The sequence below is a fragment of the Ctenocephalides felis genome, unplaced genomic scaffold (genome assembly GCF_003426905.1).
Source record: "Ctenocephalides felis isolate EL2017-DRISC unplaced genomic scaffold, ASM342690v1 CF-g0.4_SCAFFOLD_03572, whole genome shotgun sequence".
Lineage (NCBI taxonomy): Eukaryota > Metazoa > Arthropoda > Insecta > Siphonaptera > Pulicidae > Ctenocephalides > Ctenocephalides felis.
The window spans coordinates 37255138-37271822 of NW_020539726.1; the positions used below are offsets into that span (position 1 = coordinate 37255138).

At 30.7% G+C, this 16685-nt stretch overlaps 1 protein-coding gene across 1 annotated transcript in view; it reads left to right on the top strand.

Annotated features, from left to right (window-relative positions):
• Window positions 1–1654: 1654 nt before the first annotated feature.
• The window catches only part of LOC113388446 (dipeptidase 2-like), a 61994-nt gene continuing 46963 nt past the window's right edge, over window positions 1655–16685 (top strand). The window contains exons 1-2 of the mRNA XM_026625822.1: window positions 1655–1822; window positions 2180–2264. Coding sequence (XP_026481607.1) covers window positions 1661–1822; window positions 2180–2264 — 247 coding nt within the window. The 5' untranslated portion in view covers window positions 1655–1660. The remainder of the gene's footprint in view (window positions 1823–2179; window positions 2265–16685) is intronic.

Genomic DNA, 16685 nt, shown 5'->3' on the forward strand with positions numbered 1-16685 from the left:
AATAAAAATATAGAAAAATAGTCTGCTAATCTAGTAAAATGATAGACAGGTTGACAAACTGGTAGACTGGTAAATAAAAAAACTGGTTAATCAGATGTACACAAAGAAAAACATACAGATAGATTGACAGGTATAAAGGAAGACAGGTAAATATGTAGGTAATTACATATAGATAAAAAGATAGACAGTTAGGTAGATTGGTACTATCATAGACAGGTAAAAAAATAAACGAGCAGACAGGTAGTCAATTTTGAATTTAGATCGAGCAAAAACCACGTAGACGGATGAAAACTACAAAAATAAATCGGTGGACAAGTTAACTGATAAAAAGATAGACAGGTAGACAAATCGACAAATATAAAGGTAGAAGGTTAAATATATAAAAATATATAAAAATTTCTATACAAGTTGAGAGGTGAAAAGATAAATAAATAAAAAAAGTAATCAGGTAAACAGGTAAAAAAATAGTCAGATAGTCAGTTAAATAGGTAAACAAGTAGACAGGTAGGCAGGTAGATAATCAGCAAATAATAGCTAATATACTGTAATTAAGAATTATTAAAAAAATAATATAATAATAAATAATAATAATTATTAATATAATTTTCAAATAAAATAGGTAATGAATTCTTAAAAAAATATGAACTGATAAAACTAAAATAAAAAATGCTGAATTATCATAAAAAGTCGTAAACTTAGTGAGATTTACATAAATTAACATTTGTTAAAATATAAAATAGTGGTACAGGGTAGACAAAATTATAATTATTATTCTAAGTGAATACGACTCTGTCTCTGTACGCCGAAAATACAATTTTCCGACATATTTCACATCAAAAGGCTTCAATTAAATCTGCGATAACCATACACGCATATCATACATAAATGAATCATATTCTAGCTTGTATATATACACACACACACATACATATATATATATATATATATATATATATATCAAAAACCAACGTCAGCTGAAACGAAGTGAATCAACAAAACAAAAATAAGTTGACTGGTTAAATTAGTTGTCCCTGGTTTTTCTTGATGTAACACATATAAACTCAAGCACATATTTAACTAATATTTTATTGTACAATTTCCATCAACATCATGTCCCATTTTTCTATTATCCTGCAGTCAAAATGTTCTCCACCGTCATCGTGTCATCCAAATAGATGCACCATCGCTCCACCGCTCCACCGTCTCGTGCATAGATAAGTGCATAAAGTTTGCGCGTCGTCGTGCACATTTAACAATATCTTTGTTAGTGAAACACAATAGAAATTGCTCACAGTGTTCGCTGAGCAAATTGTGTTAACTTGCAAATGTTGCTTGCTGCACAAACTCTGCGATAAGTCGAGGAACTAGAGTCGATTCTGGTGGAGAGAAGTCGAGTCAAGTGTCTGATGGTTGGATAGTCTGATGGTCTCTCCACCGTAACTAGTTAAGTTTGATAACCGGCGGAATATTCAATAGGGCAGGATAATGGGTAAAGGACATGTGTTGGGAATATTATATCTAGTACATATTTTACTTCTCAAACTTTTGTCTGATTCAAAGTTCTTTCGTTTTTTTCTTATACAAATCGTTTATGAAGAATAAAAATGAATTCATTTTGATATAAATCAATTTCTTTTTTTTTCAGGCTGTCATAAGAGAAATGAATCGTTTGGGCATGTTGGTGGACCTGTCTCACGTGTCCCAACGTGTTATGTTGGCAACCTTGAGACAAACGGAAGCCCCTGTTATTTTTTCGCACTCGTCTGCACATCAACTGTGTAACAACTCTAGGAATGTCCCTGACTACATTCTCAAAAAACTGGTAAGGATAAAAATAAGCCATTTAAAAAAATATTTGATAGAACAGAAATATTATTGTAATGCTATTTTTGGGGTCAATCTTTGTATGAGTTTGAAGTAAACTGTCAAAAAGCTATGTACTTGCTGTGCGATCAGACGTTTTACACACAAAACCTAACTTTACGTATGTGTTATCAAAGACATCACAAATATGCTCTTACGTTTGTGCGTTTTATAGGTTAGATTTCATATGTAAAACGCCTAATATCACTGCAAATACAAAGTTTTCAGACAGTTTTTTACTACCAACTCATACAAAGATAGACCCATATCATAGTTAAAAAATTACAAATGATTAAAACATTTTTTTTAATTTTAGGCTGAAAATGGTGGAATAGTTATGGTTGCATTCTATCCACATTTTGTCAGCTGTTCTTCAAATGCAACTTTATTAGATGTCGCAGGTAATTCTATAATTTTTTTGAATATATATACATATACATATATATATATATATATATATATATATATATATATATATATATATATATATATATATATAAATGACTGATAACAATTGCTATGCACTATTTCTACATAGTGTAAAAAAATTCAATCATAATCTGTTAGAAATAAATTTAGGCTGTTAGTTCGTACATTGCTGAAACTTATTCACGACATCAATTTTTTTTATTAATGTTCTCCACAAAAAAACAACATTTTTGTTTTATTTCTAAATGATTTTTAAAAATTTTGTTTAAAATTACCTCGTTTAAGATGCTACAATTTTCTAGTTGTTTTCCGAAGTTTTTCTTGAGGTTTCTATAAATATAACAAAGTTGCAAGCATCCATATAAATATTATTAGAATTTTAAAAAGTCTTGTAATTATATAATTAGAACAAATTATTGTGACCATTTTACTGCAACTTTGTTAAAACTATCTAAAATTTTAAAATATATTTATAAATTTTTTATTTTATATTTTATTAATTTTTTTTCTGGATTTAAGTCATTTTCAGTTTCCTTTTAACAATCTGCTCAAAGTTAATCCATTGTTTTGAACGTGTTTTGTTTTTAACTCCGGCAACTTTCTTGCATTTTTTTCCCTTTGAGGTGTCATGTCTTTTGAGTCTGTAATTAATTTCAACACTTTAAGAATTCCTAACATCTTGCTAGTTCTATAGACAGGATGCTGATGGTAAAATTAATAAGTATCATTAGAATTAAGAAACAAACTAAGAGTGCTAAGCGACCTAACAAATTTATCGTAAAAGTAATTGGATGTTTATAAGAGTATGCGATAGAAAAAAGATTGTTTTGAGAATTTTTAGTTTTTTCGAGAAATTTCTAACTTTCTCGAGTGCTTGAAAACTTTCTGGAGGGCTTGAAAACGTTCTGGAGAGGTCTTGAAAACGTTCTGGAGGTCTTGAAAACGTTCTGGAGAGGTCTTGAAAACGTTCTGGAGGTCTTGAAAACGTTCTGGAGGTCTTGAAAACGTTCTGGAGGTCTTGAAAACGTTCTGGAGGTCTTGAAAACGTTCTGGAGGTCTTGAAAACGTTCTGGAGGTCTTGAAAACGTTCTGGAGGTCTTGAATACGTTCTGGAGGTTTTGAAAACGTTCTGGAGGGCTTGAAAACGTTCTGGAGGGCTTGAAAACGTTCTGGAGGGCTTGAAAACGTTCTGGAGGGCTTGAAAACGTTCTGGAGGGCTTGAAAACGTTCTGGAGGGCTTGAAAACGTTCTGGAGGGCTTGAAAACGTTCTGGAGGGCTTGCAAACGTTCTGGAGGGCTTGAAAACGTTCTGGAGGGCTTGAAAACGTTCTGGAGGGCTTGAAAACGTTCTGGAGGGCTTGAAAACGTTCTGGAGGGCTTGAAAACGTTCTGGAGGGCTTGAAAACGTTCTGGAGGGCTTGCAAACGTTCTGGAGGGCTTGAAAACGTTCTGGAGTGCTTGAAAACTTTCTGGAGGGCTTGTAAGCTTTGCGTAGTGCTTGAGTTTTTTCTGAGGGGCTTAAAAACTCTCTGACAAGCTTAGAAACTTTAAGGAAAACTTACAAGCTTCCTGGGTAGTTTAGAAACTTTGGAAAAACTTACATAAACAACTTGCAAACTAATTTTAAAACTAAAATCTTAGAAATTTTTTTGAAATCCTTCTAAATTATTTAAATTTTTTAAATGTTTTTGAAAACCTTGGAAAAGTTTCAAAGAAGTTTAAAACTTTTCGAAAATCTCTTTTCGAAAAATTTGCACGTTTGTATACAAAGAAGACTTATCTAACAATATTATTTCAAGTACAAATGCTAAAAACACTTATCGTCCATCAACTGGTCCCACCAGCTCTCATACTATGACTTATTCAGCCTGTAATAAATCACCTCACCTATGACACGAGGCATTATACTCCGTTAAAGGCAAAATAATTTATTATTCACAGTAAGAAACAGAAAAGAAAAAAAATGTGAATAGGCGAAGGAAGATGTTTACGTGACTCGTAAAAATATGTTAATTGAGAAAAATACTCTCATTGGGGGTGCAAGATGTATAATTAATTATAATTAATTAATAAAGACTGTAAATGTACTTAGTTTTTGTATATATATATATATATATATATATATATTTATACATACATACATACATACGAATACATATGTATAGGATACAGTCATTAATATTGTAAAACAAATTTGAAGTTGACGTTTACTTAGATACATTTAAAAAATAATTCATTAAAATAAAAACTAAAAAATATTTATATGTATATTTTCATATATTTACATGAGAAAAGAATAGGTGGGCCTAAAATCGTTCCTTGCAGAACCCCCATAGCAATGTTCTAAATAATTATGCAAACATTTTAAATAAAATGAATAAAAAATCGACAAAAATATATTTTCAAATATGTAATAGATCAAAAACATTATTAATTAAGATTAAAGAATCCAAAACAGTAAAAATAATAATATAATATTAAAATATTTCAAAAAATAATTTCGTTGATATAACTTGATTTACTAAATAAAAGTTCGTCTTAGAGACGCTTTGCCGAATCATGCTTCATTCAAATGGGCAAAAACAGTATAAACAAAAGAAATGACACCTCTTTGCTTTGTAAAATTTTTTATGCGATATTAAACAATGTTTCAAAAATCATTTTGTTGAAATAACTTGATTTACTAAATAGGAGTTTATAGCGTTTTAGAGACGTTTTGCTGAATCATGCTTCATTCAAATGGACAAAAACAGTATAAACAAAAGAAATGACACCTCTTTGCTTTGTAAAATTTTTTATGCGATATTAAACAATGTTTCAAAAATCATTTTGTTGAAATAACTTGATTCACTAAATAGGAGTTTATAGCGTTTTAGAGGTTTTGCAGAATCATGTTTCATTCAAATGAACAAAAACAGTATAAACAAAAGAAATGACACCTTTTTGCTTTGTAAATATTTTATGTAATAATAAACAATGATTCGAAAATCATTTTGTTGAAATAACTTGATTCTCTAAAACGTTTATAGCGTTTTAGAGACGTTTTGCAGAATCATGCTTTATTCAAATAGACAAAAACAGAATAAACAAAAGAAATGACACCTCTGCTTTGTAAATTTTTTTACGTAATATTAAACAATGTTTCAAAAATCATTCTGTTGAAATAACTTGATTCACTAAATAGGAGTTTATAGCGTTTTAGAGACGTTTTGCAGAATCATGCTTCATTCAAATGGACGAAAACAGTATAAACAAAAAAAATGAATCTTCTTTGCATTGTAAAAATGTTCAAGTAACATTAAATAATGTTTCAAAAATTTTTTTTAAAAAAATTGTTTCACTGAATAAGAGCATATAGCGTCCCAGAACCGTTTTACAGAATCATCCTACATTTAAATGCACAAAAATAGTATAAACAAAAAAAATGATACCTCTTTGTTTTGTAAAATTTTTTATGTAATATTAAACAATGTTTCAAAAATCATTTTGTTGAAATAACTTGATTCACTAAATAGGAGTTTATGGCGTTTCAGAGACGCTTTGCCGAATCGTGCTTCATTCAAATGTATAAAAACAGTATTACTCATAGGGTTATGTTTTTTTTCAACGCATTTTTTTGTTTATAAATCACTTTTTACTTCTCAAACTCCTTTTCAATAAAAATTTGAATTTATGTATATATTTACATTATAATTTTATATAAAAATGATTAAATTAGTGGAAAATATGGCCGGAAAGTGAAAATTTATGGTAGTTTAAAAATGAATGATTTACTGGTATTTATGGAGGGATAAAAATTCAGAGTTACATGTAGTTTTTTTTCGGTTTATTACAAATTAAAGTAGAAAAATTTGGACCAGCACTTTTAAAAATAGATATAGAAATGTACAACCCTTAATAAAAAAATATTTTTAAAAGAAACAAGGTGAAAATTTAAGTTTGTATGTATTTTTCAAAAATTGTTTTAAAAAAAGTGCTAGATGTGGACAATTCTTATTAAAAATAATATGTCTTTAGAAAACTAAAAATAAAAATTAAAATAAAACATTCACTGACTGAATGAAAACTAATTAGATTGTTAAAATGACATTTTAAATAGGGTTTTGTAAAAGATGGTGAAAATTTAGGGCTGTGTGTTATAAATGAAATGAAATTTAGAGCTTTTCATTTTTAAAGTAGGCTTCATTTTTATTAACTAAGTCAATTATTCACACGAATCAGAATGTTTTTGCAATAGTTTGTTTTTAAATTCTAGTTGTTACTTATTTTACGACCAGCTCTCTGTCTATAGAACTAGCAAGATGTTAGGAATTCTTAAAGTGTTGAAATTAATTACAGACTCAAAAGACATGACACCTCAAAGGTAAAAAAAATGCAAGAAAGTTGCCGGAGTTAAAAACAAAACATGTACAGAACAATGGATTAACTTTAAGCAGATTGTTAAAAGGAAACTTAAAATGAATTGAATTTTATACAAAAAAATAGATATTTTATCTATGAAACATGCTTCTAGGGATAGCCCAAATATGTTATTTTCAAAATAGATCAATCAACTTTGCTCCACCGTTTATCCTTTACAAAATAAATCCATAGCGTTTCATCCGTTCGTTTCGTAACTTTTCAATTAATTTTCCGAAATATGGAAAACGTGTCCTGTTACATATTATATAATTCGAATCTACGCATTGGCACATACGTCATATAACATATCCTTTGCTCGGTTGGTTAGTGGGTTGGTTGGTTGGTTGGTTGGTTCATTGGTAATCCTATACCGTTATATGATTTAATTGAAAGCGTCGCATGTTGCACAATTTGCAATTTGTATTTGTAGATTGCAAATATAAGCCTCTCATAGAACGGGTCTCCATTCCTGTTAGTAGAGTTTATTCGAATGGCAGAGGTTCTCAACAATAGGGATAATAAAGATGGTAATTGTACATGGCGTCATGCCTTAAGGCAATTTGCTGGAACTTCCCGTACCGTAAGTAACATTCGGCAAGTAAAAATTTATAATCAACAAAAATCTATAGAATAATGGAACTAATGAGATAATAGCGTACTTTTTGCAATTTCTTTAACATTTAGGTTTACGAATTTCAATTCTTGATTTTTTTTATACAAAGCGTACGCATAAAATCAAAAAAAAACAAAGAAAAAAAATTATGCTATATATGAGCATTGCATATAAACATCAGACACATACATACTTATACACACATAGTGTATCATTTCTTTTGTTTATACTATTTTTAACTTCCCGTAGGGTAAGTTATTGTAATCGTCCAAAAATCGAAATTGAAAATTTTTGCATTTCTTCACGTTTTGGAGGTTTCTGAACATTTTGGCATACCTCAGAAAAAATTGATGTGCATGTGTGTGTTTTGTGTGTCCGCATATTTTCGTCCACGTTTTCGGGCGCACAGATCAACCGATTTGAATTGTTTAAACAACATGTGATTCTTATTGATAGGAAGATGTGCTGATTAGTTTTTGGCAAAGACAGGTCCCGCCATTTCAAAGATACAGAGCTAATTAGGCAAAGTTTTTGAGTGGACTAAGCATCCGATTTGAATGATCTAAAAAACTTTCTGCTTGTATTGACAAAACAATTGCTTTTGATGATAAAAAATCATTACATCTTTTTTTATTTTCCATAAAATATTTTTGTAATTTTGAATTAAAAATTCAAAAAATTACCTAGTATTACCCTCATAACTAAATTGAAATTTGTGGCAGATGACAGTTGTCATTTGTTTTCAATGCCAAACAATGTCTCAAATATTTTCAATGACATATAGTGTTTTGCATTTTTTTCCATTTATTTCTATAATCTAAGTATATTTCTATAAATCAAAAAATCCTAAAAATTTTTCTTAACAAAGTTGAGAATGATTTATCAAATTCCGAATAATCGTTTAGGAGGATTATCCTTTCATACACCATTACAGAAGAATTTTATACATAAGATGCATATTAAAAACTATTGTTGACAAAAATATCTAAAATGTTTAGACATATATTTTGTTATCCTTGGATGTCAAGGCCGACTTGACCATCTTGAACTTTTTGAAGGTGATCGGAAACACGTTGTATTTAATTGTGTGTGGACCAAATGTAGGACAGTTGTAAATTGAACATTTCTGCATTTGACATCTTAGTTCAAATGGTATTACTACCCCTAGCTCGCTGTGATCCGACTTTTTTGCGTCCTGTATAGGTAGGGCGGTGGAAGACCAATGGTCTGAGCCCACAATGATCCGAGCGCAGTTTAAGCGCCACAATGGTACAAATGCTTACCCAAGTGCGTTTAGGCTGTTTATGTACTGGAGCACTTTTCCAATTTTTTGAAAACTATTGAAAAATGTCAAAATGCCGCCAAGCAAAGCACAGTATAAGTAAAAATGTCGCACAGAATTATTTGCAAATGCGTTTAGACTGTGACTATATGGGAGCACTTTTTCAATTTTGTGCAATTTTGGGAAACTATTTTTTGAAATTGATTTCGAAATGGAATGACGATTGTTAATGTTCTGGAGATATATTTGTTTATTAACTTCCCGAAGGAGAAGTTTATGTTTTCATCAAAAAATCCGAATCGCTAATTTTATGTTTTCTCGACGTTTCGAGCCATTCTGAATCGAATGAGACCAAATTTGGAAAAAGTATGTGTGTGTGTGTGTGTGTGTGTGTATGTGTGTGTGTGTGTGTGTGTGAACAGATTTTTTCCCGTAAATCGACGTTTTCTCCAAAACGGTTGGACCGATTTCAAAAATTAAAAGCCATTTGATGTATCTCGATGAGGACTATCGTCTCTGAGTTTTGTGCGGCGATCGGCCGGGCCGTTTCTTTGTAAATTGCAGAAAAGTGAAAAATTTTTCGTCCACGTTTTAGCCCGCAATTCTGAATCGATTCTGAAAATTCAAAAACCGTTCGATAGATATTGGTTGGGAATCGTGCTGATTAGTTTTTGGTAAAGATCGGCCGGGCCGTTTTCTTGTAATAAAGTTTTTAAAAAAAAATTTTGACGATTTTTATGATTATTTTTTTGACGATAGATACCATAGTTTTCTAGGTCATACTAAAATATTACGGCCCTACGACAACTGGTTCAGCTTTAAAAATTCGTCAAAGTTTGCAAAAATCAGTATGGTCTTTTTGGCATTTGTCAAAATTAGACTTTTGATCGACGTTTTCTCAAAAACGCCTGAACCGATTTTAGAAATTTAAAAGCCATTTGATGTATTTCGGTGAGGACTATCGTTTGTCAGTTTTGTGCAACGATCTGCCAAGCCGTTTCTTTGTAATTTGAAAAAAAGTGTTGAACTTTTCGTCCACATTTAAGCTCATCCTACCGAACCGATTTAAAAAAATCAAAAACTGTTCAAAAGATATTAGTTGGGAATGATGCTGATTAATTTTAGGTGAAAATCTACCGAGCCGTTTTCTTGTAATTAACTGTTGAAAAAAAGTGTTAAATTTTCGTCCACATTTAAGCTCATCCTACCGAACCGATTTTGAAAAATCAAAAACTGTTCGAAAGATATCATTTGGGAATGATGCTGATTAATTTTAGGTGAAAATCTACCGAGCCGTTTTCTTGTAATTAACTGTTGAAAAAAAATTTAAGCCTTTTTTCATGGAACTTTTTTTGGCGATATACATCATGGTCTTATAGAACTTACTGTAATATTACGGCCTTACAACAAGTAGTTTAATTTTGAAAATTCGTCAAACTTTGCTAAAATTATTATCGTTTTTTTTAAAAGTAGGATTGATGAAGTATATTATTTACACATTTTTTTGATCAAGTCGATTATTTACACATATCGGGAAGTTCATGTAATTTGCCTCAAGGCTAAATACCAAACCAACTAGTTTATGATTTACTTTTGATTTGTTCAGATACAACAAGATAGCAAAAATAATGAAAGTTACAATATTTGTAATAATATATTTGAAAACGTTTAACATTTCTCGAATATTTCATTACGGTACGGGAAGTTCCACCAATTTGCCTTAAGACACGATGCCATACACCACTAGTTATATCTATTTTCTACCGTTTTGGAATCTCTCCACCGTTTCTAGTCGTACCCGAGAGTAGTGACTAGTGCACATCCAATACGCGTGTAGTGTTTAATCAGAACATGATATGTCACGAACATGGCACCGTTTATGCGACATATGACATATAAGCCCCAGACCGACGTTTGTGTTATGTGCATATATCTATATGCATACAGATGCATTTAAGAGATTCCACAAGACTACTACTCCGATACTACTAATAGCACTGAGGGTATTAAGTAAATTTAGGCTAAACAGATAAATGGGCCTGTGGGGCAAATTATAGAGATTTGAGGGAACAGGGAGTAGAGGTTTGGAATGAAGCATGAAAATCTTCGATTATTCGAAGTACAAAAGGGTACAGAAATCTACAGTCTTTTTATTTATGAAACAATTGTGATAATCAGAAGTTTAATAAACACTATTTATTTATGAGGGTAGTCTATTATTTTTAATCGCTATATATTATAAATGCTATAGCATCCACGTCAAGTACGGGAAAAGCTAAGATAATAGGATAATATCTAAAGTGTCAGTTAGTCATAACCTTGATAGAAACATTTATTACAGAAACGGAGATGTGAATGTTTTTTTAAACTACGCGTGCATTTTGCACATATTATCTACAATGTTGCTTGCCGTCTTTTTCCCCAGGGTAAGTTATAGTAATCGTCTAAAATTCGAAAATAAATCTGTTTCCAAAGTTTTTTATACGTTTTTTGTCAATAGAATTAAATAAGTTTAATCTGAATCTTCCTATTAAATTGAATTGAACATAATCTATCAAAACCATTTGACGTAATTAAGGTAAATTTAATAAAAAGTATATATGTAGAGCAGGGCGAGACGCAAAGGTCCAATTTGACTTTGAGCAAATATAAATTATATTGTGAAAACCAAAACAATTATATCACAACAAATAATACATTTCAAACAAACAATTATCTGACTACGTTCAGTAAAGCTGCCAGCTACTTCATCATTGTAGAAATGTGCTTTTTAATGTCTTTCAAAAATTTGTTATCTAGACCTTTTTACCCTATTGGCGGGGTAATTTGAAACGGTCCGGTGCAAACAGGTTTAATATCTTATTTTAATTTCAAAGGTATTTTACAAAATAATTACATTTTTAACTAATGCTAAAAAACTATAAATGGAAGAAAATATTTTTATTGTGGATTTTTAAAGATTACCATTCATCTCCCGATGGTAAAGTCATAAGAATCAAGGTTATAGCTGGTTATACATCTTTTTCCCTCTACTTTCAAATATTGTTGTTAAAGAATACTTAACTTTACTGGTTTTTGACACATCGCTGGTGGATCTTTTAAACCCCAGACTTTCATATATTACTATCTATTCTTCGATAAATTCTGAGAAGTTATAACTGGAAAAATGTTATTCGACAAAATATCTCTTTGATCGATACCAAATTTAGGTTCTGAATTTAAATAACATAAATAAAAAATAATATAATCTAGAAAATGTTTTATAAATGCCAATGAGTATATAATTATTCAAATGAGATCTTTCATAGCACCGTGTTTGAAAAAAATATTATTGGCAAAAAAAAAGTGCCACAACGCCAAAAAGTGCATTTTCATATTAACATTCCAAAAAAGTTGATATTTTGAGTTTCTATCAACACTTGCGGCTGGTTTACTAACGTTTTTGTATATAAATAAAACTACAAACAAAACTACTTACTACAATTTAATCATAATTAAATAATATTCACGTAAAACATCCTATAAAACATAATTGAACATCATCTGTCAAAAACGTTTGACATTTCCCGGATAAGCAACCTTCCATTGTTTTATTCAGATTACGCTTATACAAAAATTTTTAAATTAAAAATGTAAAGTTTCTACGCGGTTTTGAAATAATATCTCACCTTTCCGACAACCTACTGATTAGCATGAATTTTTCAAGACTAAGTCTGGCCAAATCGGTTTAGCCGTTTTCGAGTTTTAGCGGATCATTTTATCGAGAGCTCCTTTTTTATATATAAGATATATATATATATATATATATATATATACGAGTATATATATATATATATATATATATATATATATACGATGTATATATATCCATAACGTGAATAAATTTCCAATTTTCAATGGAAATCTCTACTAGATGTTAATTGCGATCCGACTTTACCGCCGCCTGTCCTTCCCGCTAACGAACTCGAAATGCGGTTAGCGGCGGCAGTGGCGGCGGTAGAGAACTGGGGGGCGTCTTTCAAATGTCAGATTTGGCGTCTGCTGCTGCGCTTGTTATATACCAAAATTCCCGGTTTAACTAACACTCGATTTTATGTAAAACCGAAAACGGAATATGAGAAAATTCATCCACTCGTATTCGAATTGAATATAATAATTAAGAGAAAGACTGATTATAATTAGAGTGCAAAATTTTGATACGGGATAATGAATTTTGTAAACGTGAAATAAAATATACTAGCTGACTCGGCAAACTTTATTCAGCCTTAATGGCAATAAAAAAGCAGTTTTTTTTAATTGAAAAAAATAAAAATAAAATACCAACAAAATATAAATTAGTGGTGTATGGCATCGTGCCTTAAGGCAGATTGCTAGAACTTCCCGTACCGTAATGAAATATCCGAGAAATTAAACGTTTTCAAATACAATATTACAAATACTGTAACTTTCATTATTTTTGCTATCTTTTTATACCTGAGCAAATAATCAAATGTAAATCATAAATCATAAATCAATTTATTTCCAGACCATTAACAATCGTCATTTCATTTCGAATTCAATTTCAAAAAAATAGTTGCCTAATTTACACAAAATTGAAAAAGTGCTCCCGTATAGTCACAGGCTAAACGCATTTGCAAATAAATCAGTGCAACATTTTCACTTATACTGTGCTTAGCTTGGCGGTTTTTTCACATTTTTCAATAGTTTTTTCTCACAAAATTAGAAAAGTGCTCCATTACATAAACAGTCTAAACGCACTTGGGTATAAATTTGCACCGGAGTGGCGCTTAGACTGTGCTTAGCCTGGGTAATTTTTTGAATTTTTAATCCAAAATTACAAAAATATTTTAAAAGCAATTGTTTTGTCAATACAAGCAGAAAGTTTTTTTTAGATCATTCAAATCGGACGCTTAGTTAACTCAAAAACTGTCATTGAGTCACTGAGCTTCGTATCTTCGAAATAGCGGGTCCTGTCTTTGGCAAAAACCAATCACCTCTTCTCCCAATCATTACAAATTGAATGTTTTTTAAATCATTCAAATCCAATATTCCGTTCTCTCAAAAACGCGATTTCTATTTTCTGCACTCTTTGCTCTATATCTCCGAAACGGCTGGACCCGCTTTTGCCAAAAACTAATCAGCACATCTCCATATTAATAGAAATCGAATGTTTTTTAATCCATTCAAATCGGTTGATCCGTGCGTCCGAAAACGTGGACGAAAAAATGCGGACTTACAAAACACACACACACATACACACACGTCCATTTTTTTTAGGCCAAAAAATGTTCAAAAACCTTCAAAACGTCCAGAAATACAAAAATTTTCATTTTCGATTTTCACAGCCCATTACTATAACTGCCCTACGACAAGTTGAAAATGTAATTAAAGCCATACTTCAAATATAACATGATCGGTTTGTCATTGTAATTAGCATTTAAAAATGAACCTTTATTAGAGAAATGAAGTAATTGCTGATTAATAAATTCTATAATATTCGTTCATCAAATAGATTATGTTAAACAACTACTAAACAAATATTGTTTTTGCAACTTCACTCATCATGTAATAATTGTGTTTGAAGAACTTCGTGTAATTAAAATTAATATACATTCATTGACTGCTTGTATTTATTTACTTTTTCGCTGGCTATGAATAATATTGAAATAATTTTTAATCAATAAACTTATTAATTTAAAGGTACAGGGTGAAATATTCTTCTGATTCCGGTAGATCTCATTAAATCAAGATTTGTGCTACGATGTAACTTTAAAATGTTTATTTATCTATGCCCATTTCCTTGTTGATATCAGTACGCATACAACGTTGATGCCGGAACGCATACAACGACAGATCTCTATTCACATACACGACGACTAATCACAATCGACCCGTATGAAAATGATATCATCGAGAGCGAATGACGAATCATTGGCACTTCACTCTTATCTGCCGTAACGCACTTCCGTTGCATTTGTACGGATTTACACCCTAATCTCGTCTAAAGATGTTTTATTTAAAAAATCTAAGATAAATTTCTGAAAAAAATCTATATGCATTTTATTGTGTAACTAGCTCCACCGTCCTATAGAAAATCCTAAACACAAAGACAACCCGTTAAGTCAATTTATCTTATTTCTCACACACAAATATAAATTTATGTAAATATAATCTACTTTTTATTTCCGTTAATAAATTATCACTTTTGGCGAACGAACCCTCCACCCGATAGTTTTTCCTAAGATAAATAAATATTATTTCTGCGTGCATCAGTTCTATTTGTTCTAGAGTTGCAGAACCGTTTATTTATGAGTTTGTTCTAGTATAACGTATATAAATATTTTTATTCAATTTGTAATATTTCACCTGGCTGACATCGTACATAATATGCTGCTATGCGGAACGTTTATGTTCTGTAAACATGACTTGTTTACTCAGGAAACCGTATGCATTATATTTACATCAAACTAAATACAGAGACAACGAGAAATATATATGTATATATATATATATATATATATATATATATATATATATAAAATAATGCAAAATTTCTGAACGTTTTTTAATGGGGACGTCTCCACCGTATCTCATCATACGTGTTTTCTTATTTTAAGTATCAGATTGCTTTATTGGCTAGAACTTTTATTCTCATAATCACTACTTATTTTTATTACCCTTCATCATGACCCTACACATTTTGTTATTCACCGATAAAACAAAAGGTATTTTGCTCAATGTATCAAAATATCAAGAAAACAACAAGATGTGGAGCAAGACGCACTTTGTTTTCTGTAACTCGATCCTGTTTCGTAAATATGAAGTATTTGAAAATAATGTGTATTGATCCTCCACCGGAGAAAATAAACACATAACAAGTATTTGAACTGACAATCATTTGATATGTATCAGAAAATAGATAAAAGATCATTTTTCATAGCAACGTCGATTGTGAATAATTGGTCCATAAACTAGTAGTGTATGGCTTAACGGAAAATTTCAAAACAAAATTGGATAACAATTTATTTTCGCGTCAAAGCAGAAAGTTTTTTGTATCATTCAAATCGCTTAGTTCTCGCAAAAAACTACAATTTTTTGCACATTTAGCTCGGCATTTCCAAAACGTTTGGACCTGCCTTTACCAAAAACTAATCACCACTTCTCCCCGTCATTACAAATTAGATATTTTATAAATCATCATCTCCGTTCTCTCAAAAACTCGATTTCTATTTTCTGCACTCTTCGCTCCGTATCTCCAAAACGGCTGGACCTGCCTTTGCCAAAAACTAATCAACACATCTCCCTATCAATAGGAATCGAATGTTTTTTGAACCAATCAAATCGGTTGACACGTGTTTCATTAACATAAAAATATCTCAAAAATCCCAAACAATTTAAAACCATGTTTACCGAACATATTAATAATTTAAACCATAACATAGATTTTTTCAACCCAAAAAATTTACATTTTGAAGAAAACGTAATTAAAAGTAGATTTGCTGAGGGGTTGCGCGAAAGGCACACACTAATAAAAACTGTAATTCTTTGCTCATTTAGCTCGGTATCTTTGAAACGGCTGGACCTGCCTTTGCCAAATACTATTCACTTTTTTTCCAAATCATTACAAATAGAATGTTTTTTATATCATTCAAATCGAATGCTCCGTTCACTCAAAAACTCAATATCTATTTTCTGCATCCTTTGCTCCGTATCTCCAAAACGGCTGGACTTGCCTTTGCCAAAAACTAATCAGCACATCTCCCTATCAATAGAAATCGAATGCTTTTTGAACCATGCAAATCGGTTGATACGTGCTTCATCAACATAAAAATAACTCAAAAAATCCCAAGCAATTCAAAACCATGTTTACCGAACATATTAAAAATTTAAACTATAATATAGATTTTTTCAACCCAAAAATTTTACATTTTGAAGAGAACGTAATTAAAAGGAGATTTGCTAGGGGTTGCGCGTAAGGCACACACGAATAAAGTATTTTTTTGTTATTGTACAAAATGGTAATTAAGTATTTTTTTTAAATTTTTTGTATTAGAATTAAAAATGAAACTCGTTTTGTATGACCGTACCGATGGTCAA